Source organism: Tinamus guttatus, unplaced genomic scaffold, assembly GCF_059628265.1.
Source record: "Tinamus guttatus ecotype Peru unplaced genomic scaffold, ASM5962826v1 Tinamus_guttatus_pri_ptg000305l, whole genome shotgun sequence".
Classification (NCBI taxonomy): domain Eukaryota; kingdom Metazoa; phylum Chordata; class Aves; order Tinamiformes; family Tinamidae; genus Tinamus; species Tinamus guttatus.
Genome location: NW_028288839.1, coordinates 29,957 through 54,735, shown reverse-complemented (window position 1 = coordinate 54,735; position 24,779 = coordinate 29,957). Strand labels below are relative to the sequence as shown.

Below are 24,779 nucleotides of genomic sequence, written 5' to 3'. Positions count from 1 at the left end.
TACGTGTGCATGCATGCATGCAAACTGGGGTGCGTGGAAGCGTGCCCCGCCTGCACACGTGTGCACGCGTGCATGCAAACCGGGGCGCTTGCAGGCGTGCCCTGCCTGCACACATGTGCACGCGTGCATGCAAACAGGGGCGCGTGGAAGCGTGCCCCGCCTGCACACGTGTGCATGCGTGCATGCAAACAGGCGCGTGGAAGCGTGCCCCGCCTGCACACGTGTGCATGCGTGCATGCAAACCGGGGCGCGTGGAAGCGTGCCCCGCCTGCACACGTGTGCATGCGTGCATGCAAACAGGGGCGCGTGGAAGCGTGCCCCGCCTGCACACGTGTGCATGCGTGCATGCAAACAGGGGAGCGTGCAGGCGTGCCCTGCCTGCATACGTGTGCATGCGTGCATGCAAACCGGGGCGCTTGCAGGCGTGCCCCGCCTGCACACGTGTGCATGTGTGCATGCAAACCAGGGTGCGTGGAAGCGTGCCCCGCCTGCACACGTGTGCATGCGTGCATGCAAACAGGGGCGCGTGGAAGCGTGCCCCGCCTGCACACATGTGCATGCGTGCACACGTGTGCACAAGTGCAAACGAGCATAGAAATATGTATGCATGTGCCCCCACACTCCTGTGCACACGTGTACACGTATGTGTGCAAAAATACAAATGAGCGTGCAAATGCATGTGCATGCACGTGTGCCTCCCACATTCATGTGCATGTGTGCACACGTGTGCACAAGTGCAAACGAGCATAGAAATATGTATGCATGTGCCCCACACTCCTGTGCATGCGTGTGCACACGTGTACACGTATGTGTGCAAAAATACAAATGAGCGTGCAAATGCGTGTGCATGCATGTGTGCCTCCCACATTCATGTGCACGTGTGTGCATGTGTGCAGAAGTGCCAATGAGCGTGCAAATGTGTTTGCATGCACATGTGCCTCACATTCATGTGCATATGTGTGCATGCGTGCACAACTAGAAAGAAACATGTAAATGCATGTGCATGCACGTGTGTTGCCCACATTCATGTGCATATGTGTGCACGCATGCAGAAGTGCCAATGAGCGTGCAAATGTGTGTGCATGCACGTGTGCCTCCCACATTCCTGTGCACGTGTGTGCATGCGTGCAGAAGTGCAAATGAGCGTGCAAATGTGTGTGCATGCACGTGTACCTCCCACGTTCATGCGCATGTGTGTGCAGAAGTGCAGAAGTGCAAATGAGCGTGCAAATGCATGTGTACCTCCCACATTCATGTGCATGTGTGTGCACGCGTGTGCATGCATGCAGAAGTGCAAACGAGCATGCAAATGCCTGTGCATGCACGTGTGTCTCCCACATTCGTGTGCATGTGTGCAGAAGTGCAAATGAGCGTGCAAACGCGTGTGCATGGAAGTGTGCCTCCCACATTCATGTGCATACGTGTGCATGCGTGTGCATGCATGCAGAAGTGCAAATGAGCGTGCAAACGCGTGTGCATGCACATGTACCTCCCACATTCATGTGCATACGTGTGCATGCGTGTGCATGCATGCAGAAGTGCCAATGAGCGTGCAAACGCGTGTGCATGCACATGTACCTCCCACATTCATGTGCATACGTGTGCATGCGTGTGCATGCATGCAGAAGTGCCAATGAGCGTGCAAATGCGTGTGCATGCATGTGTTCCTCCCACATTCATGTGCATACGTGTGCATGCGTGTGCATGCATGCAGAAGTGCCAATGAGCGTGCAAATGCGTGTGCATGCACGTGTGCCTCCCACATTCATGTGCATGTGTGTGCAGAAGTGCAGAAGTGCAAATGAGCGTGCAAATGCGTGTGTATGCACGTGTGCCTCCCACATTCATGTGCATACATGTGCACGCGTGTGCATGCACGCAGAAGTGCAAACGAGCGTGCAAATGCCTGTGCATGCACGTGTGTCTCCCACATTCATGTGCATGTGTGCAGAAGTGCAAATGAGCGTGCAAATGCGTGCATACGTGTGCCTCCCACATTCATGTGCATACGTGTGCATGCGTGTGCATGCATGCAGAAGTGCCAATGAGCGTGCAAATGCGTGTGCACGCACGCGTGCCCCCCCCACGACCGTGCACACGCGTGTGCACCTCCTCACACGCTCCAGCCCCCCCCCCGGTGCATCCTGCCCCCCCCGCGCCATCAGAACCGCCCTGCCCCCCCCCCCAAAGCCCCCGTGGTCGCTCCCAGCTCCCCCCATTCATCAGCAGATGGTATCGCCCGCTCCCCCCCCCGGGGCCGCGCGCAAACAGGCCCCGCCCCTTCCGGGACGCGCCGCCCGCCCGCGCCGCCCGCCCAGGTACCGCCCCGATATGGGCCCCCCCTCCCCCCCCCCGGTACCACCGAGTTTCGTCCGTTGCCCCGGGATGGTCCCGTTCGCCCCCCCCACCTTGAATGGTTCCGTCCAACCGCCATTTCCGCTCGCCCCGGTGCCCCCCCCCCGCCCCGAAATGGTCTCGCTCCTCCCGGTGCCCCCCCGCCCTCCCGAATGGTCTCGTCCTTGACCGTTGTTCCCCCCCCCTCCGCCCCAGAATGGCCCCGCCCGGTCCGGTCCGGTCCGGTCCCCCCCCCCCGTCCTCGATGGTGCCGCCCGGCCCCCCCCGCCCCGTTTCCGATGGTCGCGTCCTGTCCCCTCTCCCGCCCCGTCCGATGGTTCCGCCCGGTCCCGTCTCCCCCCGTTCATGATGGTGCCGCCCGGTCCCCGCCCCGTCCCCGATGGTGCCGCCCGGCCCGTTGCTCCCCCGGTTCCCAATGGTGCCGCCGGGTCCGGTCCCCCCCGACCCGTCCCCGATGGTGCCGCCCTGTCCGGTTCCTCCCCCCCCGCCGTCCCCGCTGGTGCCGCCCGGTCCCCCCCGTCCCCGATGGTCGCGCCCGGTCCGGTCCCCCCCCCTGTCTCCAATGGTGCCGCCCGGTCCGTTGCTCCCCCTCCGTCCCCGATGGTTCCGCCCGATCCGTTGCTCCCCCCCCCACAATTCCCGTCCCCGATGGTGCCGCCCGATCCCCCCCCGTTCCCGATGGTCGCGCCCGGCCCGTTGCTCCCCCCCGTTCCCGATGGTGCCGCCCGATCCCCCCGTCCCCGCTGGTGCCGCCCGGTCCGGTCCCCCCCCCCCGTCTCCAATGGTGCCGCCCGGTCCGTTGCTCCCCCCCGTTCCCGTTCCCGATGGTGCCGCCCGATCCCCCCGTTCCCGATGGTGCCGCCCGCTCCCCCCCATTCCCGATGGTTCCGCCCGCCCCGTTGCTCCCCCCCGTCCCCGATGGTCGCGCCCGGCCCGTTGCTCCCCCCCATTCCCGTCCCCGATGGTGCCGCCCTGTCCGGTTCCTCCCCCCGCCGTCCCCGCTGGTGCCGCCCGGTCCCCCCCGTCCCCGATGGTCGCGCCCGCGGCCGCCCCGCCCCCGCGCTGGTTTCCGCGCGAAATCGCCTCCCGGCGCCGCCGCTCCCGCCGCCGCCGCCGCTCCCCGATGCCGGCCCGGGCCGCCCCGCTGCCGCCCGCGCCGCTGCCCGCCGAGCTGCGCCGACGGTGAGTGCGGAACCGGCACCGGGACCCGGACCGGGGCGGCGGCGCCGGGGCCCGAGCCTTGCACCGGGCCTGTTGGCGTTGCGCGGAGCCCCCGTTGCATTGCACCGGGTCCCGGTTTCGTTGCACGGAGCCTCCGTTGCATTGCACCGGGTTCCGGTTTCGTTGCACGGAGGCCCCCGTTGCATTGCACCGGGTTCCGGTTGCATTGCACCGGGTTCCGGGTGCGGTGCACGGAGCCCCGGGAATTGCACCGGATCCGGGTTTTGTTGCACCGGGTCCCGGTTGCGGTGCACGGAGCCCCCCGTTGCATTGCACCGGGTTCCAGTTTCGTTGCACGGAGCCCCGGGAATTGCACTGGATTCCCATTGCATTGCACGGAGCCCCCCGTTGCATTGCACCGGGGCCCCATTGCATTGCACCGGGTTCCGGTTTCGTTGCACGGAGCCCCGGGAATTGCACTGGATTCCTGTTATGTTGCACGGAGCCCCCCCGTTGCATTGCACCGGGTCCCGGTTTCGTTGCACGGAGCCCCCCGTTGCATTGCACCGGGGCCCCATTGCACTGCACCGGATTCCGGTCGTGTTGCACGGAGCCCCATTGCATTGCACCGGGTCCCGGTTTCGTTGCATGGAGCCCCCCGTTGCATTGCACCAGGGCCCCATTGCACTGCACCGGATTCCGGTCGTGTTGCACGGAGCCCCATTGCATTGCACCGGGCCCTCTTTGCATTGCCCCGGGTCCCGGTTTCATTGCACCGGGTCCTGGTTGCATTGCACGGAGCCCCTCCTTGCACTGCACTGGATTCCAGTTGCATTTGCAGTGACCCCCCCTTGCGCTGCCACCCCCCCGGGTCCCCGAACCGGGCCCTGCAGTGACACCCCCCGCGCCGCGCTGCACCCCCGTGCACTGCACTGCACCCCCTTGCAGCATGCAAGCCCCTCGCGCTGCACCCCTTTGCACGGCACCCCCTTGCACTGCACTGCACTGCACCCCCTCACACTGCACCCCTTTGCACGGCACCCCTTGCACCTCTTTGCACTGCATCCCTTTGCACTGCACCCCTTGTTCTGCACTGCACCCCCTTGCACTGCACCCCTTGCACCCCTTTGCACTGCACCCCTTGCACTGCACCCCTTGCACTGCACCACACTATGTTCCCTGCACTGCACGGCACCCCCTGCACTGCATTCCCTTACACTGCACCCCCTTGCGCTGCACGGCACCCCCTGCGCCCTGTTACACTGCACAGCGCCCCTGCACTGCACCCCCTTGCACTGCACCCCTTGTTCTGCACTGCACCCCCTTGCACTGCACCCCTTGCACTGCACTGCACCCCCTTGCACTGCACCCCTTGTTCTGCACTGCACCCCTTTGCGCTGCACCCCTTGCACCTCTTTGCACTGCATCCCCTTGCACTGCACCCCTTGTTCTGCACTGCACCCCTTTGCACTGCATCCCCTTGCACTGCACCACACTGCATCCCTTTGCACTGCACTGCATCCCCTCCTAGTGTCCCCAGCCTTGACCTGTCACTGACACCCCCCGGTGACACCCCCTGGTGACACCCCCCATGTCCCCCCCCCGGCACCGCGGTGACACCCCCCCGGTGACACCCCCCCGGTGACACCCCCCATGTCCCCCCCCCGGCACCGCGGTGACACCCCCCGCGGTCCCCACGCCGTCCGCAGGCTCCTGTCCCCATCCCCAGCTCCATCCTGCTCCTCATCCCGCTCCCATCCGGCTCCCCATCCCGTTCCCATCCCATTCCTGTCTCACTCCCCATTCTGCTCTCCATCCCATTCTCTTCCCGCTCCCATCCCACTCCCCATCTCAATCTCCATCCCGGTCCCATCCAGCTCCCCATCCCATTCCCATCCCGCTCCCCATCCCACTCGGCTTCCTGCTCCCCATCTCAATTTCCATCCTCATCCCATCCAGCTCCCCGTGCTGCTCCCATCCCTCTTCCCTTCCTGGTCTCCATCCTGGTCCCATCCCACTCTCCATCCCATTTCCTTCCCGCTCCCATCCCGCTCCCCATCTCAATCTCCATCCTGCTCCCATCCAGCTCCCCATCCCATTCCCATCCCGCTTCCATTCCTGGTCTCCATCCCATTCCCATCCCGCTCCCCATCTCAATCTCCATCCTGGTCCCGTCTGTCTCCTCGTCCCATTCCCATCCCGCTCCCCATCCCCGCTCCCCATCCCCACTCCCCATCCCGCTCCCCATCTCAATCTCCATCCTGGTCCCGTCTGTTTCCCCATCCCATTCCCTTCCCGTTCCCTTCTTGCTCCCATCCCGCTCCCCATCCCATTCCCATCCCGCTCCCCATCCCGCTCCCCATCCCGCTCCCCATTCCCGATCCCCATTCCCGCTCCCATTCCCGCTCCCATCCCGCTCCCATTCCCGCTCCCATCCTGCTCCCATCCCGCTCCCCATTCCCGCTCCCATCCCACTCCCATTCCCGCTCCCATTCCCGCTCCCATCCCGGCAGGTGGTGGCCGCTTTCCCGGCTCCCCACGTGGCCCTGTGGACTCCCCATCCCGCCCGGCGCCTTTGTCCGGAGCCGGGATCCGCGCCGGGGGGTGGGGGGGGGTTTCCCGGGATCGCTCCCGTCCTGTCCCGCTCCGGAAGGCGCCCGGAGGGGCCGGCGCTTCCGGAGCCTTTTGTCCCTTCCGCCGCTTCCCGGGCGGCGCCAAAGGGGGGGGCCCCAGGTGCGGCCTCCGGCGACGGCCCCCGCGGCTCTTCCGGTCTCCGGCGCCGCGTTCCCGGGAGCCTCCATGGCCTCCCTCGACCCCAGGTTGGGCGACCGGACGCTCCGCCGGGACGCGCTTCCCGCTTCCGCTCCGGATTCCGCCGCCTCCGGGACGGGAACACCGGGACGGGCTCCGGCCGGAGCGGCCGCGGCGCCTTTGTGCCGACACGTGGCCGTTGGCGCCGGCGTTCCCGCGCGTGCCGGCTCCTCCCGGCCGCGGCGTTCCCGGCCGCGGCTCCCTCCGGAGCCGCCGATCCCGGCTCCGCTCTGACCTCCCCGTCTCTCCCCTCGCAGCCTGCAAGATCTGGAGCGGGATGAGGAGAGCCTGAGCGACAAGGTGGGTGCCACGGAGCCGCGGGCGCTTTTCCCGGCGTTCCCGGGAATCCGGCGGGATCCTCGGAGCCGCCGGGGGGCCCCGGCGCGGGGGCCGCATCCGGAGCGGGATCGGCGCCGCTCTCCGGTGCCGCCGGTTGTCACGGCAACGGAGCGGGGTCGCCGCCTGACGCCGCCTCCTCCGCGTTCCCAGGACTGCGTCCGGGAGAAGCTGAGCCTCATCCATGGATTCCTGCAAGCGGAGGTGCAGGATCAGCTCGTGGATCTGGAGAGCCGGCTCCGGCGCGAGGAGCTCTCGGAGGTGAGAATTCCCGGAATTCCGGCGCTCCCGGCGCTCCCGGTGCTCCCGGCATTCCGGCGCCGTCTCATCCCGATCCGTATCCGGATGCAGGAGAGGTACCTGGCCAAGGTGAAAGCCCTGCTCCGGCGGGAGCTGTCGGCCGAGAACGGAGCCTCCGCGCCGCTGCTCCCGGCTTCCAACGGCTGCTCCAAGAACGGCGCCTACGGGAGCGATGAGGATTCCGAGCGGGCCGGCCCGGATGGGGAGGAGGAGGACGGCGCCGTGGAGATGGAGGAAGCAGCCGCCTCGTCCTCCTCCTCCTCCTCGTCGGCTCCGACGGCGCCGGCGCGCAAGGCCCGGAGGAGCCGCTCCAAGCGGGAGAGCAAAAGTAACGGCGGCTCTTCCCTGCGGATCGGGTGGAATCCGGCGGCTCCCGGGGACGCGGAGGGGCTTCCCGGGAAAAGCCTGGAAGGGTCTCGGGGTTGCGATTCCGGAGGCGCTCACGGCATTCCCTGCTCTGCTCCGCGCAGGGTCTCCCGCCAGCTCCCGGGTGACGCGGAGCTCCGGCCGGCAGCCCTCCATCCTGGCCGTGTTTTCCAAGGGGTGAGTGGAGCGGCCGGGAATGCCGGCCCTCGGGAATGCCGGCCCTCGGGAATGCCGGCCCTCGGCGTGAATCCCGCCCGCTGAATCCCACCCTCTGGAATGGGCAGATCCGCCAAGCGGAAGTCGGACGAGGTGAACAGGGAGGTGAAGCGGGAGAAGAGCCTGGAAAAGGAGGAAGAGGAGCTGGAAGAGGTGCGTGCCGGAGCCGGACACGGATAAACTCCCGGCGCCGTTCCGGAGCTTCCGGAATCCCGGTGCGATTCCGGGCTCCCTTAGCCCGTTTTTCCTTTTTCCTCCTCAAGGAGCAGGATGAGAAAAGGATTAAAATGGAAACCAAAGAAGGGTGAGGAGCGGAGCCGGGCGGATACTTCCGAGGGGCTCCGGGATCCCTTCATCCCTCCTCTCCGGTGTTTTCCCGCTCAGGTCCGAGATAAAAGACGAAATTCCTCAGGTTAAAATGACGCTGCCTGCGAAAGTAAGTGGCTTTTCCAGCTCGAATTGAGTTTTCCCGTTGTGTTGAGCGTCATTCCGGGGTTCGGAGCGCGCGGAATCACGGAATGCGCCCCTTGCAGACCACCCCTCCGAAGTGCATGGACTGCCGGCAGTACCTGGACGACCCCGACCTCAAGTTCTTCCAAGGGGATCCCGACGATGCCGTGAGTGCCGGGCGCGTCCGGCGGGAGCGCGGCGTTCCCGCCGGAGCCGTTCCCGACGCATCCGTGCCGCCCGCGCAGCTGGACGAGCCGGAGATGCTGACGGACGAGCGCTTGTCCCTGTTCGACGCCAACGAGGACGGATTCGAGAGCTACGAGGACCTTCCCCAGCACAAAGTCACCTCTTTCAGGTGGGAATTCCCGCGTCCGGGGGGGGGAAATTATGGGAAACGCCGCGTTTTCCGCTCTTTCCGAGCCACAACCGCGTTCCCAACAGCGTCTACGACAAGCGGGGCCACTTGTGCCCGTTCGACACGGGGCTCATCGAGAGGAACATCGAGTTGTATTTCAGCGGCGCCGTGAAACCCATTTACGACGACAACCCGTGTCTGGACGGTGCGTTGGGAACCGACGATTCCCGGGATGTTCCCTGCCGGGATCCGGCAAGCGGGAAAGCGGGATTCGCGGTCGGAGTGAATCCCGCGTCTTGTCCCGCTCAGGAGGGGTGAGAGCCAAGAAGTTGGGGCCCATAAACGCCTGGTGGATCACGGGATTCGACGGAGGGGAGAAGGCCCTGATCGGCTTCACCACAGGTGGGTGCGCATTCCGGAGGCTCCGAGCGCTCCGGAGGCTCCGGAATGTCCCGCGGAGCTTCCCTTGGGTCTCTCATATCCCGGATTTATTCAGCTCCAGCAGCAGCAACTCGGTTTGTGCTAATGCAACAAACCAAAACAAGGAGAGTCCTGGCTCCGCTCTTGTCTTCCCAAATCCCGCGTGGCTTTTCCTGCTTCCCAGCTCCGTTGGGAGAAGCCCCGGAGCTTTGCGGCGGGTTAAAAGCTCTTCCCATTCCGCAAGGAGCATAACCCTTCCCAAAACCCGTTCCCAAAGACGATAGCGGAGGATTTAACTCCCTGGGCACGTAGAGATGGCAAAGGCTGGAATTCCTTGTTTCCTACCGGATAACGGGAATGCAGCACAATTCCTCGCTCCCTGCTTTGGTGCCCATGGGATTTGGGGCAGGATTTGGGGCACACGGGCAGGATTTGGGGCACACGGGCAGGTTTTGGGGCAGGTTTTGAGGCACACAGGTGGTTTTGGGGCAGGTTTTGGGGCCCACTGACGGTTTTGGGGCAGGTTTTGGGGCACACGGGCAGGATTTGGGACACACGGGCGGTTTTGGGGCAGGTTTTGGGGCACACGGGCGGTTTTGGGGCACACAGGCGGTTTTGGGGCAGGTTTTGGGGCACACGGGCAGGATTTGGGGCACACAGGCGGTTTTGGGGCAGGTTTTGGGGCACACGGGCGGTTTTGGGGCACACAGGCGGTTTTGGGGCAGGTTTTGGGGCACACGGGCGGTTTTGGGGCCCACGGTCAGGATTTGGGGCACACAGGCAGTTTTGGGGTAGGATTTGGGGCACACGGGCGGTTTTGGGGCACACGGGCAGGATTTGGGGCACACAGGCAGTTTTGGGGCAGGTTTTGGGGCCCATGGGCGGTTTCAGGGCAGGATTTGGGGCACACGGGCAGGATTTGGGGCACATGGCTGATTTTGGGGCAGGTTTTGGGGCACACAGGCGGTTTTGGGGCACACAGGTGGTTTTGGGGCAGGTTTTGGGGCACACGGGTGGTTTTGGGGCAGGTTTTGGGGCACACGGGCAGGATTTGGGGCACACGGGCGGTTTTGGGGCAGGTTTTGGGGCCCACGGGTGGTTTCAGGGCAGGATTTGGGGCACACGGGCAGGATTTGGGGCACATGGGTGATTTTGGGACAGGATTTGGGTCACACAGGCGGTTTTGGGGCAGGTTTTGGGGCCCACGGGCAGGATTTGGGGCACACAGGCGGTTTTGGGGCAGGATTTGGGGCACACGGGCAGGATTTGGGGCACATGGGTGATTTTGGGGCAGGATTTGGGTCACACAGGCAGTTTTGGGGCAGGTTTTGGGGCCCACGGGCAGGATTTGGGGCACACAGGCGGTTTTGGGGCAGGTTTTGGGGCACACAGGCGGTTTTGGGGCAGGTTTTGGGGCACACGGGCAGGATTTGGGGCATACGGGCGGTTTTGGGGCAGGTTTTGGGGCACACGAGCAGGATTTGGGGCACACGGGCGGTTTTGGGGCAGCTTTTGGGGCCCGCGGGCAGGTTTTGGGGCACACGGGCAGGATTTGGGGCACACAGGCGGTTTTGGGGCAGGTTTTGGGGCCCACTGACGGTTTTGGGGCAGGTTTTGGGGCACACGAGCAGGATTTGGGGCACACGGGCGGTTTTGGGGCAGCTTTTGGGGCCCGCGGGCAGGTTTTGGGGCACACGAGCAGGATTTGGGTCACACAGGCGGTTTTGGGGCAGGTTTTGAGGCACACAGGTGATTTTGGGGCAGGTTTTGGGGCACACAGGCGGTTTTGGGGCAGGTTTTGGGGCACACGGGCAGGTTTTGGGGCACACGGGCGGTTTTGGGGCAGGTTTTGGGCCACGTTTTGGGCCCCGCGGGCGGTTCCGGCGCGCGCGGGCGGCCTCACGGACCAGCTCCGCGCTCCCGCAGCCTTCGCCGACTACATCCTCATGGATCCCAGCGAGGAATACGCGCCCACCTTCGCGCTCATGCAGGAGAAGATCTACATGAGCAAGATCGTGGTGGAGTTCCTGCAGAACAACCGCGACGTCAGCTACGAGGACCTGCTCAACAAGATCGAGGTGGGTGACAATGACAACGACGTGTGACGAGTTTGCACGGCCTCAGCGCGGTGTAATCGCCCCGGCGCGTCCCCGCAGACCACGGTGCCTCCGGCGGGCCTCGACTTCCACCGCTTCACGGAGGACTCGCTGCTCCGGCACGCGCAGTTCGTGGTGGAGCAGGTGGAGAGCTACGACGAGGCCGGCGACAGCGACGAGCCGCCCGTGCTCATCACCCCCTGCATGCGGGACCTCATCAAGCTGGCCGGCGTCACCTTGGGAAAACGGTGAGTCCCCTTCCAGTTTTCCCACCGGATCGGCCGCATCCGTGCGGAATTTTGCGCGCTCACGGCTCCTTGCTTGCAGGCGAGCGGCGCGGCGCCAGGCCATCCGGCACCCCACCAAAATAGACAAGGACAAGGGCCCCACCAAGGCCACCACCACCAAGCTGGTGTACCTCATCTTCGACACCTTCTTCTCCGAGCAGATCGAGAAGGACGAGAAGGAGGACGACAAGGAGAACGCCACCAAGCGCCGCCGCTGCGGCGTCTGCGAGGTACCGGCGTGCCGAAACGCCGCGCTTTGGCCCCAAAACGATGTCCCCATCCTGCTGAGCCCGTCCTCCCTCCTGCTGCAGGTCTGCCAGCAGCCCGAGTGCGGCAAGTGCAAGGCCTGCCAGAACATGGTGAAATTCGGGGGCAGCGGCCGCAGCAAACAGGCCTGTTTGCAGAGGAGGTACCTTGGGGACGTCCTTTTGGGACAGAGGGGACAGCGGCGGTGGCCCCAGTGCGGTGACGGCCACCGTGTCCACGCAGGTGCCCTAATCTGGCCGTGCGAGAGGCCGATGAGGACGAGGAGGTGGACGACAACATCCCCGAGATGCCCTCGCCCAAGAAGATGCTGCAGGGCAGGAAGAAGAAGCAGAACAAGAGCCGCATCTCCTGGGTCGGGGAGCCCGTCAAGGTGAGCGGGGACAACGCGGGGGTGGCCTCGGGGGTCCCGCGGGGCTCCGTGACCGTCCCCGTGTCCCCGCAGAGCGACGGGAAGAAGGATTATTACCAGAAAGTCTGCATCGACTCGGAGACGCTGGAGGTGGGCGACTGCGTCTCCGTGAGCCCCGACGACCCCACCAAGCCCCTCTACTTAGCCAGGTGGGTGCATTGGGGACCGGGTGGCCCTTGGGGACAAGCGCCACCTCCGCGGTGTCACCCGGCTCCCTTCTTCGGCCAGGGTGACGGCCATGTGGGAGGACAGCAGCGGGCAGATGTTCCACGCGCACTGGTTCTGCCCCGGCACCGACACGGTCCTGGGAGCCACCTCGGACCCCCTGGAGCTCTTCCTGGTGGACGAGTGCGAGGACATGCAGCTCTCCTACATCCACGGCAAGGTCCAAGTCATCTACAAGGCGCCCTCGGAAAACTGGGCCATGGAGGTGGGTGACGGTCCCCGCGGCCACCAACGGTGCCACCGGGCCCTTCCGACGTCCCCATCCCAACAGGGCGGGCTGGACATGGAGATCAAGATGGTGGAGGACGACGGCAGGACCTACTTTTACCAGATGTGGTACGACCAGGAATACGCCCGCTTCGAGTCCCCTCCGAAAACGCAGCCCACCGAGGACAACAAGTACAAGTGAGCGCGGAGGGGAAAAACGGGAAGCGCTTCCCGGTTTCCGCGCGGAGCCGGCGGCGACGTGCGGCGTTCCGCGCAGGTTCTGCATGAGCTGCACGCGCCTGGACGAGGTGAGGCAAAAGGAGATTCCCAAAGTGGCCGAGCCCCTGGAAGAAGGGGACGGGAAGATGTTCTACGCGCTGGCGACCAAGAACGGAGTGCAGTACAGGGTAGGAGACGGCGTCTACCTCCTGCCGGAAGCCTTTTCCTTCAGGTTGGTGCTTGCAGGGGGCTGTAAGCACTTGTAAGGACCCCGTTGCTCCCAGGAGAGGGAGGACGGAGCGGGAATGCCGTTGGCATCCCTCCGGATGAGATGGAACCGCTTTTCTCCCGGGTGGCGCCTTAAATCGCGACGTTTCTCGGCCGCGTTTTGGCCCCTCCGTGTCTTTTCCTTCCTTCCGAAGAGAGATGGAGCGCGACTCCGTTTGGGAAGAGCTGGGATAGAGCGGGCCGGGGGTGACAACCCCCCCGTGTCACCTCCGGGGGTGACAACCCGCACGTGTCACCTCCGCGGGTGGCTTGGGGATGATTCCCCCTGTTTTAGGGGTGATTCCCCCTGTTTTGGGGGTGATTCCCCCTGTTTTGGGGGTGATTCCCCCTTGCATCCAGGCCTTTCCTCCCTATGGGTTGGGATCATTCCCTGCTGCCATCTGGGAATCGTCCCTCCCCTTTTAGGCTCCCCATTCCCCTTCCCTACCCCGTTTTGGGTCCATTCTCCCCCACTTTGGGTCCATTCTCCCCCACTTTGAGTCCATTCTCCCCCATTTTGGGTCCATTCTCCCCCACTTTGGGATCATTCCCCCTCTTTGGGGTCCAGTCTCCCTCCCTTTGGGGCCATTCCCCCCCACCCTCTTCGGGATCATTCCCGCCCACTTTGGGATCATTCCCATCCGTTTTGGGGCCCATTCCCCCCCCCACTTTGGGATCATTCCCCCTTTGGGTCCAATTCCCTGCCCTTTTGGGGCCATTATCCCCTCCTTCGGGCCCATTCCCACCCATTTTGGGCCCATTCCTGCCGATTCCCGCCCATTTTGAGCCCGTTCTCGCCCATTTTGGGTTCATTCCCGCCCATTTTGGGTCCGTTCTCGCCCATTTTGAGCCCGTTCCCGCTCATTTTGAGCCCGTTCTCGCCCATTTTGAGCCCGTTCTCGCCCATTTTGAGCCCATTCCCGCCCATTTTGAGCCCGTTCTCGCCCATTTTGAGCCCATTTCCACACACTTTGAGCCCATTCCCGCCCATTTTGAGCCCGTTCTTGCCCATTTTGAGCCCATTCCTGCCCATTTTGAGCCCATTCCTGCCCATTTTGAGCCCGTTCTCGCCCATTTTGGGTCCATTCTCACCCACTTTGAGCCCATTTCCACACATTTTGAGCTCATTCCCGCCCATTTTAAGCCCATTCCCACCCATTCTTTTGCCCATTCCTGCCCACTTCCAGCCCATTCCCGCCCATTCCACGAGGAATCCTTGCGAAGGGCAGGAGGAAACCTCAGATGCCGCATCCAGCGGGTGGGAAAAGAGCCTCCCAACGCCCTTCCCTCCCGCATTCCCGTTATTCCCAGCATGAAACCCGCCAGCCCGGCCAAGCGCCCCAAGAAGGAGGCGGTGGACGAGGAGCTGCACCCGGAGCACTACCGCAAATACTCGGAATACATCAAGGGCAGCAACCTGGACGCGCCGGACCCGTACCGCGTGGGCCGCGTCAAGGAGATCTTCTGCAACATCCGCAGCAACGGCAAGCCCAACGAGGCCGACATCAAGCTGCGCATCTACAAGTTCTACAGGTGGGAAAGGGGCGCTTCCCGGCTCCTCCTTCCCGGGATTTTCCAGCCCTGGGACACGGGGAGGTCCGTGGGCAGCAGAGCAGCTGGATTTTCCCTTTTTTCCCTTTTTTTTTGCGTTTTTTTTTCCTGAATTTTGCCTTTAAATTCGCTCGCCAATTCAGCACCAAAAAGCTCCTTTAAATTCGCTCACTGATTGAGTGCCAAAAAGCTCCTTTTGGCTTAAAAAAAGCCCTTTTTCCACCACCGCGTGCAGCCAAAAAGCTCCTTTAAATTCGCTCGCCGATTCAGCGCCAAAAAGCTCCTTTTGGCTTAAAAAAAGCCCTTTTTCCACCACCGCGTGCGGCCAAAAAGCTCCTTTAAATTCGCTCGCCGATTCAGCACCAAAAAGCTCCTTTTGGCTTAAAAAAAAGCCCTTTTTCCACCACCGCGTGCGGCCAAAAAGCTCCTTTTGGCTTAAAAAAAGCCCTTTTTCCACCACCGCGTGCAGCCAAAAAGCTCCTTTAAATTCACTCGCCGATTCAACACCAAAAAGCTCCTTTAAATTCGCTCGCCAATTCAGCGCCAAAAAGCTCCTTTTGGCTTAAAAAAAGCCCTTTTTCCACCACCGCGTGCGGCCAAAAAGCTCCTTTAAATTCGCTCGCCGATTCAGCGCCAAAAAGCTCCTTTTGGCTTAAAAAAATCCCTTTTTCCACCACTGCGTGCGGCCAAAAAGCTCCTTTTGGCTTAAAAAAAGCCCTTTTTCCACCACCGCGTGCGGCCAAAAAGCTCCTTTAAATTCGCTCGCCGATTCAGCACCAAAAAGCTCCTTTTGGCTTAAAAAAAGCCCTTTTTCCACCACCGTGTGCAGCCAAAAAGCTCCTTTTGGCTTAAAAAAAGCCCTTTTCCCACCACCGCGTGCGGCCAAAAAGCTCCTTTAAATTCGCTCGCCGATTCAGCGCCAAAAAGCTCCTTTAAATTCGCTCGCCGATTCAGCGCCAAAAAAGCCCTTTTTCCGCCACCGCGTGCGGCCAAAAAGCTCCTTTTGGCTTAAAAAAAGCCCTTTTTCCGCCACCGCGTGCGGCCAAAAAGCTCCTTTTGGCTTAAAAAAAAGCCCTTTTTCCACCACCGCGTGCGGCCAAAAAGATCCTTTAAATTCGCTTGCCAATTCAGCGCCAAAAAGCTCCTTTTGGCTTAAAAAAAGCCCTTTTTCCACCACCGCGTGCGGCCAAAAAGCTCCTTTTGGCTTAAAAAAAGCCCTTTTTCCACCACCGCGTGCGGCCAAAAAGCTCCTTTAAATTCGCTCGCTGATTCAGCACCAAAAAGCTCTTTTTGGCTTAAAAAAAGCCCTTTTTCCGCCACCGCGTGCAGCCAAAAAGCTCCTTTAAATTCACTCGCCGATTCAGCACCAAAAAGCTCCTTTTGGCTTAAAAAAAGCCCTTTTTCCGCCACCGCGTGCGGCCAAAAAGCTCCTTTTGGCTTAAAAAAAGCCCTTTTTCCGCCGCCACACGCGGGCAAACACACAGGAGGAGGGAATAAACACCTCGGGCTGCATCCCGGGCCGGGATTTTTCCCGATCGCTTCCCGATTTCCTTCCCGGCAGGCCGGAGAACACGCACAAGTCCATGAAGGCCAGTTACCACGCGGACATCAACCTGTTGTATTGGAGCGACGAGGAGGCCACGGTGGATTTCCGCGCCGTGCAGGGCCGCTGCACCGTGGTGTACGGCGAGGACCTCACGGAAAGCATCCAGGATTATTCCGCCGGCGGCCTGGACCGCTTCTATTTCCTGGAGGTCAGGGAGCCGCGGCGTTCCCGGCGGCTCCGCGGCGCTCCGGGACGTTCCCGGTGGCCAGCTCGTTGTGTCCCCTCTTTTTCCAGGCTTACAACGCGAAAACCAAGAGTTTCGAGGATCCTCCCAACCACGCGCGGAGCGCTGGGAATAAAGGGAAGGGCAAAGGCAAAGGGAAAGGTAATTCCCTGGGGTAATTCCCAGGCGCTCCCGCGGGATGCAGCTGTATTTCCAAGAGAATTCCCAGTGTGGGGGGTTTTTCCGAAATAAATCCGGCAGGGAATACGGAGGGTCCCCTGTGCTTTGTGCTGCCACCGTCTCCCGCTGCTCCTGGATATCTTGGATATCTTGGAGCCTTTTCCCTGCTCCGTGGCAGGGGCTTCATTCCAGCGCTGCCAATGCAGGGAGCTATCCCGAGTTATGACTGGGTGGGAAGGGATCGTATGGGAAAAGTGAGGAAATTCCCAATGGAAGGGCACATGGAAAGGTGCTTTAAGCCGGTGTTGCGAGGAGGGAAGAGGGATTTGCGGCGCCAAGGGCGCCAATGGGTGGGAATGGACCCAAAATGGGCAGGAACGGGCTTAAAATGGGCGGGAATGAGCTCAAAATGTGTGGAATGCCCCTTGGTGCCATCCCGGGCCCCGTTCGCAGGGAAAGGCAAAGGGAAAGCGTCTCCGAGCTGCGAGCAGAGCGAGCAGGAGCCTCCCGATCCGAAGCTTCCCAAACTGCGGACGCTGGACGTGTTCTCCGGCTGCGGAGGCCTCTCCGAGGGCTTCCACCAGGCAGGTGAGCGGCCGCTCCGGGAACGCCGCCGCCGCATTCCCGCTTTTCCGAGCGCCTTTTCCGCATTCCAGGCGTTTCGGAGACGCTGTGGGCCATCGAGATGTGGGAACCGGCGGCTCAGGCCTTCCGGCTCAACAACCCCGGCAGCACCGTGTTCACCGAGGACTGCAACGTCCTCCTCAAGCTGGTCATGTCCGGCGAGAAGACCAACTCGCTGGGGCAGAAGCTGCCGCAGAAGGGCGACGTGGAGATGCTCTGCGGCGGCCCCCCGTGCCAGGGCTTCAGCGGCATGAACCGCTTCAATTCCCGCACCTATTCCAAGTTCAAGAACTCCCTGGTGGTCTCCTTCCTCAGGTGAGGTCATGGGAATCGTAAAATCATGGAATGCTGTGGGAAGGGATCTCTAGGGATCATCTAGTCCAACCTCCTGCACACGCAGGGTCACCCAGAGCACAGGACTGCATCCAAACGGGTTGAAGATCTCCAGAGAAGGAGACTCCACAACCTCTCTGGGCAGCCTGTTCCAGGGCTCCGGCACCCTCAATGTTAGGAATTTTTCCTTGAGTTCCTGTGGAACTTTTGGTGTTTCCGTTTGTGGCCGTTTCCTCTTGTCCTATCGCTCTCCACCAGTGAAAAGAGGCCGCCCCATCCTCCTCACGGCCTCCCTTGAGGTACCTATAGACACTGCTCAGGTCCCCTCTCAGCCTTCTCTTCTCCAGCTGAACAGGCCCAGCTCCCTCAGCCTCTCCTCATAGGGCAGATGTTCCAGGTCCCTCATCATCCTCGTAGCCCTGCGCTGGCCTCTCTCCAGCAGCTCCACATCCCTCTTGTCCTGGGGAGCCCAGAACTGGACACAGTGCTCCAGATGTGGACACAGTGCTCCAGGTGTGGACACGATGCTCCAGGTGTGGACACAGCACTCCAGATGTGGACAGAATGCTCCAGATGTGGACATGATGCTCCAGAACTGGACACAATGCTCCAGATGTGGACACAATACTCCAGATGTGGACACCGTGCTCCAGAACTGGAGACAATGCTCCAGATGTGGACACACTGCTCCAGATGTGGACACACTGCTCCAGAACTGGACACAATGCTCCAGATGTGGACACACTGCTCCAGATGTGGCCACAATACTCCAGATGTGGACACCGTGCTCCAGATGTGGACACCGTGCTCCAGATCTGGACACAGCGCTCCAGATGTGGCCACACCAGATGTGGACACGGTGCTCCAGATGTGGACACGGTGCTCCAGATCTGGACACAGCGCTCCAGATGTGGCCACACCAGATGTGGACACCGTGCTCCAGATGTGGACACCGTGCTCCAGATCTGGACACAGCGCTCCAGATGTGGCCACACCAGATGTGGACAGGGTGCTCCAGATGTGGACACAATACTCCAGAGGTGGACACCGTGCTCCAGATGTGGACACAGTGCTCCAGATGTAGACATAATACTCCAAAACTGGACACAACGCTCCTAGATGTAGACACAATACTCCAGATGTAGACACAATACTCCAGATGTGGCCTCCCCAGGGCCGAGCAGAGGGTCCCCTCGTGCCGCAGCCGCCCGGATCCCGCACATTCCCAGCTCACGCATCCCTATTTTTTTTTTTTTCCCCACCCCGGCAGCTACTGCGACTACTACCGGCCGCGCTTCTTCCTGCTGGAGAACGTGCGGAATTTCGTGTCCTTCAAGCGCTCCATGGTGCTCAAGCTCACCCTGCGCTGCCTCGTGCGCATGGGCTACCAATGCACCTTCGGGGTGCTGCAGGTAGGGCCGAACCCCCGTCCCATCCCCGCTCCGCCATCCCTGGGGATATTCCGCGTCCTTCCTCGGGATATTCCACGTCCTTCCTCGGGATAATTCCGTGTGTCCCCAAGGCCGGGCAGTACGGCGTGGCGCAGACGCGCCGCCGGGCCATCGTGCTGGCCGCGGCGCCCGGGGAGAAGCTCCCCATGTTCCCGGAGCCGCTGCACGTGTTCGCGCCGCGCGCCTGCCAGCTCAGCGTGGTCGTGGACGACAAGAAATTCGTCAGCAACATCACGCGGTGAGCGCCGCGAGGGCCGCCCGGCCTTCCTCCCCCCGCTCCCACCCTCCTCATCCTCGCCTTCCTTCCCTCCCAGGACGTATTCCGGGCCTTTCCGGACCATCACGGTGCGGGACACCATGTCCGACCTGCCCGAGGTGCGGAACGGGGCGTCCGCCCTGGAGATCTCCTACAACGGGGAGCCGCAGTCGTGGTTCCAGCGGCAGATCCGGGGCTCCCAGTACCAGCCCATCCTCAGGGATCACATCTGCAAGGTGCGGGAAGCGGCGGCGCGGAGCGGGGATCCGTCCCGCACGGAGCGGGGATCCGTCCCACACGGAGCGGGGATCCGTCCCCCGCTTCCCGCGGCCATTCCCACGCAGAGCGGGGATCTGTCCCGCACGGAGCAGGGATCCGTCCCCCGCTTCCCGCGGCCGTTCCCGTGCGGAGCGGGGATCCGTCCCGCACGGAGCAGGGATCCGTCCCGCACGGAGCGGGGATCCGTCCCACACGGAGCAGGGATCTGTCCCCCGCTTCCCACGGACATTCCCGCGTGGAGCGGGGATCCGTCCCGCACGGAGCAGGGATCCGTCCCCCGCTTCCCGCGGCCATTCCCATGCGGAGCGGGGATCCGTCCCGCACGGAGCAGGGATCCGTCCCCCGCTTCCCGCGGCCGTTCCCGTGCGGAGCGGGGATCCGTCCCGCGCGGAGCGGGGATCCGTCCCCCGCTTCCCGCGGTCGTTCCCGCATGGAGCGGGGATCCGTCCCGCACGGAGCAGGGATCCGTCCCTCACGGAGCAGGGATCCGTCCCCCGCTTCCCGCGGCCGTTCCCATGCGGAGCAGGGATCTGTCCCGCACGGAGCAGGGATCCGTCCAGCACGGAGCGGGGATCCATCCCCTGCTTCCCGCGGCCGTTCCCATGCGGAGCAGGGATCTGTCCCGCACGGAGCAGGGATCCGTCCCGCACGGAGCAGGGATCCGTCCCCCGCTTCCCGCGGCCGTTCCCGTGCGGAGCGGGGATCCGTCCCGCACGGAGCAGGGATCCGTCCCCCGCTTCCCGCGGCCGTTCCCGCGCGGAGCGGGGATCCGTCCCGCACGGAGCGGGGATCCGTCCCCCGCTTCCCGCGGCCGTTCCCGTGCGGAGCGGGGATCCGTCCCGCACGGAGCGGGGATCCGTCCCCTGCTTCCCGCAGCCATTCCCACGCGGAGCGGGGATCTGTCCCGCACGGAGCAGGGATCCGTCCCCCGCTTCCCGCAGCCATTCCCACGCGGAGCGGGGATCCGTCCCGCGCGGAGCGGGGATCCGTCCCCCGCTTCCCGCGGCCATTCCCACGCGGAGCGGGGATCTGTCCCGCGCGGAGCAGGGATCCGTCCCCGCTTCCCGGCGCTGACGCCGCGCGCTCCCGCAGGACATGAGCGCCTTGGTGGCGGCGCGGATGCGGCACATCCCGCTGGCTCCCGGCTCCGACTGGCGGGATCTTCCCAACATTGAGGTGCGCCTGTCGGACGGCACCACCACGCGCAAGCTGCGCTACACCCACCACGAGAGGAAGAACGGCCGCAGCAGCTCGGGCGCGCTGCGCGGCGTCTGCTCCTGCGCCGAGGGTACCGCCGCGTCCCCGGGTCCCCTTGTCCCTCCTCGTGTCCCCTCGTCCCTCCTCGTGTCCCCTCGTCCCTCCTCGTGTCCCCTCATCGCTCCTCGTGTCCCCTTGTCCCTCGCCGTGTCCCCAAAACCCCTCGTCACATCCCCAGGGAAGCCCTGTCACCCCAGCGCCCTGCGCGGCGTCTGCTCCTGTGCCGAGGGTACCGCTGCGTCCCCGGGTCCCCTCGTCGCTCCTTGTGTCCCCTCGTCCCTCCTTGTGTCCCCTTGTCCCTCCTCGTGTCCCCTTGTCCCTCGCCGTGTCCCCGAAACCCCTCGCCGCGTCCCCAGAGAGACCCTGTGACCCCAGTGCCCTGCTCCTGCACCGAGGGTACCGCCGCGTCCCCGGGTCCCCTCGTCCCTCCCCGTGTCCCCTTGTCCCTTGTCGTGTCCCCTTGTCCCTCGCCGTGTCCCCGAAACCCCTCGTCACATCCCCAGGGAAGCCCTGTCACCCCGGCGCGCTGCATGGCGTCTGCTCCTGTGCCGAAGGTCCCCGCTGGTCCCTGCCACCTCCTCCTGTCCCCTTGTTCCTCCATGTGTCCCCTCGTCCCTTGCTGTGTCCCCTTGTCCCTCATCACGTCCCCAGGGAAGCCCTGCGACCCCAGCAGCTCCTGCGCTGAAGGTCCCTGCTGCTCCCTTTGGCTTCCATGTGTCCCCTTGTCCCTCCTTGTGTCCCCTTGTCCCTCCCTGTGTCCCCTTGTCCTTCCATGTGTCCCCTCGTCCCTCCGTGTGTCTCCTTGTCCCTCCCCACATCCCCTTGTCCCTCCTCGTGTCCCCTTGTCCCTCCTCCTGTCCCCTTGTCCCTTGCCATGTCCCCTTGTCCCTCCCCGTGTCCCCAGAAGCCCTCGCCGCGTCCCCAGAGAAACCCTGTGACCCCAGTGCCCTGCTCCTGCGCCGAGGGTACCGCTGCCTGCCCGTGTCCCCTCGTCCCTCCCCGTGTCCCCTTGTCCCTCCTGCTGTCCCCTTGTCCCTTGCCATGTCCCCTTGTCCCTCGCCGTGTCCCCAAAACCCCTCGTCACATCCCCAGGGAAGCCCTGTCACCCTGGCGCGCTGCGCGGCGTCTGCTCCTGCGCCGAGGGTACTGCCGCGTCCCCGGGTCCCCTTGTCCCTCCTTGTGTCCCCTCGTCCCTCCTCGTGTCCCCTCGTCCCTCCCCGTGTCCCCTTGTCCCTCTTCATGTCCCCTTGTCCCTCTTCATGTCCCCTCGTCCCTCCCCGTGTCCCCTCGTCCCTCCCCACATCCCGTTGTCCCTCCTCGTGTCCCCAGAGAAGCCCTGTGACCCCAGTGCGCTGCTCCTGCGCCGAAGGTCCCCACCGCTCCCCTCCGCTTCCATGTGTCCCCTTGTCCCTCCCTCCCTGTGTCCCCTTGTCCCTCCCCGTGTCCCCTTGTCCCTCATCACGTCCCCAGGGAAGCCCTGCGACCCCAGCAGCTCCTGCACTGAAGGTCCCCGCCGCTCCCCTCCGCTTCCATGTGTCCCCTTGTCCCTCCTTGTGTCTCCTTGTCCCTCTTCATGTCCCCTCGTCCCTCCCCACATCCCCTTGTCCCTCCTCATGTCCCCAGAGAAGCGCTGTGACCCCAGTGCCCTGCTCCTGCGCTGAAGGTCCCCACCGCTCCCCTCCGCTTCCATGTGTCCCCTTGTCCCTCCTTGTGTCCCCTTGTCCCTCCATGTGTCCCCTTGTCCCTCCATGTGTCCCCTTGGCTTCCATGTGTCCCCTCGTCCCTCCATGTGTCCCCTTGTCCCTCCTTGTGTCCCCTCGTCCCTCCATGTGTCCCCTTGTCCCTCCATGTGTCCCCTTGGCTTCCATGTGTCCCCTCGTCCCTCCATGTGTCCCCTTGTCCCTCCTTGTGTCCCCTCATCCCTCCATGTGTCTCCTTGTCCCTCTTCATGTCCCCTCGTCCCTCTTCATGTCCCCTCGTCCCTTCCCATATCCCGTTGTCCCTCCTCATGTCCCCAGAGAAGCCCTGTGACCCCAGTGCCCTGCTCCTGCGCTGAAGGTCCCCACCGCTCCCCTCCGCTTCCATGTGTCCCCTTGTCCCTCCTCGTGTCCCCTTGTCCCTCCATGTGTCCCCTCGTCCCTCCATGTGTCCCCTCATCCCTCCCCGTGTCCCCTCGTCCCTCCCCGTGTCCCCTCGTCCCTCCATGTGTCCCCTCATCCCTCCATGTGTCCCCTCGTCCCTCCCCGTGTCCCCAGGGAAGCCCTGTGACCCCAGTGCCCTGTTCCTGCGCCGAAGGTCCCTGCTGCTCCCCTCCGCTTCCATGTGTCCCCTTATCCCTCCTTGTGTCCCCTCGTCCCTCCTCGTGTCCCCTCGTCCCTCCATGTGTCCCCTCGTCCCTCCCGGTGTCCCCTCGTCCCTCCATGTGTCCCCGCGTCCCTCCTTGTGTCCCCTCGTCCCTCCATGTGTCTCCTCGTCCCTCCCTGTGTCCCCTTGTCCCTCCCCGTGTCCCCGCGTCCCTCCATGTGTCCCCTCGTCCCTCCCGGTGTCCCCAGGGAAGCCCTGCGACCCCAGCAGCTCCTGCACTGAAGGTCCCCACCGCTCCCCTCCGCTTCCATGTGTCCCCTTGTCCCTCCATGTGTCCCCTCGTCCCTCCCTGTGTCCCCTCGTCCCTCCATGTGTCCCCTCGTCCCTCCCGGTGTCCCCAGGGAAGCCCTGCGACCCCGCGGACCGCCAGTTCAACACGCTCATCCCCTGGTGCCTCCCGCACACCGGCAACCGCCACAACCACTGGGCCGGCCTCTACGGACGCCTGGAATGGGACGGATTCTTCAGCACCACCGTCACCAACCCGGAGCCCATGGGCAAGCAGGTGGGTGGCCCCCCATCCCCATCCCGCCTATCCCGCTTTCCCGGCCGTTCCCGACTCCTCCGTGTCCTTCCCGCAGGGCCGGGTGCTGCACCCGGAGCAGCACCGGGTGGTGAGCGTGCGGGAATGCGCCCGCTCCCAGGGCTTCCCGGACACCTACCGCCTCTTCGGGAATATCCTGGATAAGCACAGACAGGTAGGCGGGAATGCCGGGGCCCCTTCCCGCCGCGCGCGTGCCGCTTCCCGCCTCACATTTCCAATGCCGCAGGTCGGGAACGCCGTGCCCCCCCCCTTAGCCAAAGCCATCGGCATCGAGATCAAGTCGTGCCTGGCGGCCAAGCTCAAGGAAGACGCCGGCGGTAGGTCCGGGAATGGCGGCGCTTCCCAGCCCTGGGAATGGCTGGATCCGGCTGGGGCTATTTCCCTCAATTTGGGGGCGATTCCCCCTGTTTTGGGGGTGATTCCCCCTTGCATCCAGGCCTGTCCTCCCTATGGGTTGGGATCATTCCCTGCTGCCGTCTGGGAATCGTCCCTCCCCTTTTAGGCTCCCCATTCCCCTTCCCTACCCCGTTTTGGGTCCATTCTCCCCCACTTTGGGTCCATTCTCCCCCACTTTGGGTCCATTCCCCCTCTTTGGGATCCAGTCTCCCTCCCTTTGGGGCCATTCCCCCCCACCCTCTTCGGGATCATTCCCGCCCACTTTGGGATCATTCCCATCCGTTTTGGGGCCCATTCCCCCCCCACTTTGGGATCATTCCCCCTTTGGGTCCAATTCCCCGCCCTTTTGGGGCCATTACCCCCTCCTTCGGGCCCATTCCCACCCATTTTGGGCCCATTCCAGCCTATTCCCGCCCATTTTGGGTCCGTTCCCGCCCATTTTGAGCCTATTCCCGCCCATTTTGAGCCCATTCCCGCCCACTTTAGGTCCGTTCCCGCCCACTTTGGGTCCGTTCCCGCCCACTTTGGGTCCATTCCCGCCCACTTTGGGTCCATTCCCGCCCACTTTGGGTCCGTTCTCGCCCATTTTGAGCCCATATCCACACATTTTGAGCTCATTCCCGCCCATTTTGGGTCCATTCCCGCCCATTTTAAGCCCATTCCCGCCCACTTTGGGTCCATTCCCACCCATTTTTTCCCATTCCCACCCATTTTTTTCCCATTCCCGCCCATTCTGTGCCCATTCCCCCTTCTTCCGGGCCCGTCCCCACCATCTCCCTCTTCCTTCCTCTCCCCCTCAGCGCCCGGCAGCCCGGACAAGATGGAGGCCGCGGCCTAGCGCGCCCGCCCGCACCTGCACTGCCGCCGTGGCCCCCCCCAGCCCCCGGGGCTGCGTTTTTACGACGCGTCGTATTGAAAATAATCGGCCGCTTTGTACAAGTGGGAATTCCTTTATGTAGTTTTTATATGTTGTAATATTTCTTCAAATAAATCGCTCCTATAAATTATAACCGCGCTCTCCGCTCCCC

The 24,779-nt window shown here is 63.4% G+C and overlaps 1 protein-coding gene across 1 annotated transcript; it reads left to right on the top strand.

The window, feature by feature from the left end:
- The first annotated feature begins 3,475 nt into the window (after positions 1 to 3,475).
- Positions 3,476 to 24,618, top strand: DNMT1 (DNA methyltransferase 1). Its single transcript, XM_088528163.1, has 34 exons — positions 3,476 to 3,537; positions 6,585 to 6,627; positions 6,817 to 6,924; positions 7,015 to 7,291; positions 7,434 to 7,506; positions 7,614 to 7,698; positions 7,809 to 7,849; positions 7,930 to 7,981; positions 8,079 to 8,162; positions 8,241 to 8,350; positions 8,437 to 8,555; positions 8,660 to 8,752; positions 10,697 to 10,848; positions 10,927 to 11,114; positions 11,194 to 11,383; positions 11,465 to 11,562; positions 11,643 to 11,790; positions 11,863 to 11,978; positions 12,058 to 12,259; positions 12,326 to 12,459; positions 12,539 to 12,712; positions 14,059 to 14,280; positions 15,860 to 16,052; positions 16,139 to 16,229; positions 16,701 to 16,835; positions 16,904 to 17,186; positions 18,475 to 18,616; positions 18,727 to 18,893; positions 18,970 to 19,147; positions 20,283 to 20,478; positions 23,153 to 23,316; positions 23,393 to 23,509; positions 23,582 to 23,672; positions 24,552 to 24,618. The coding sequence occupies exons 1-34, from the start codon at positions 3,479 to 3,481 to the stop codon at positions 24,587 to 24,589; spliced, it is 4,563 nt and encodes a 1,520-aa protein (XP_088384289.1). The 5' UTR covers positions 3,476 to 3,478; the 3' UTR covers positions 24,590 to 24,618.
- The last annotated feature ends 161 nt before the right edge of the window (positions 24,619 to 24,779 follow it).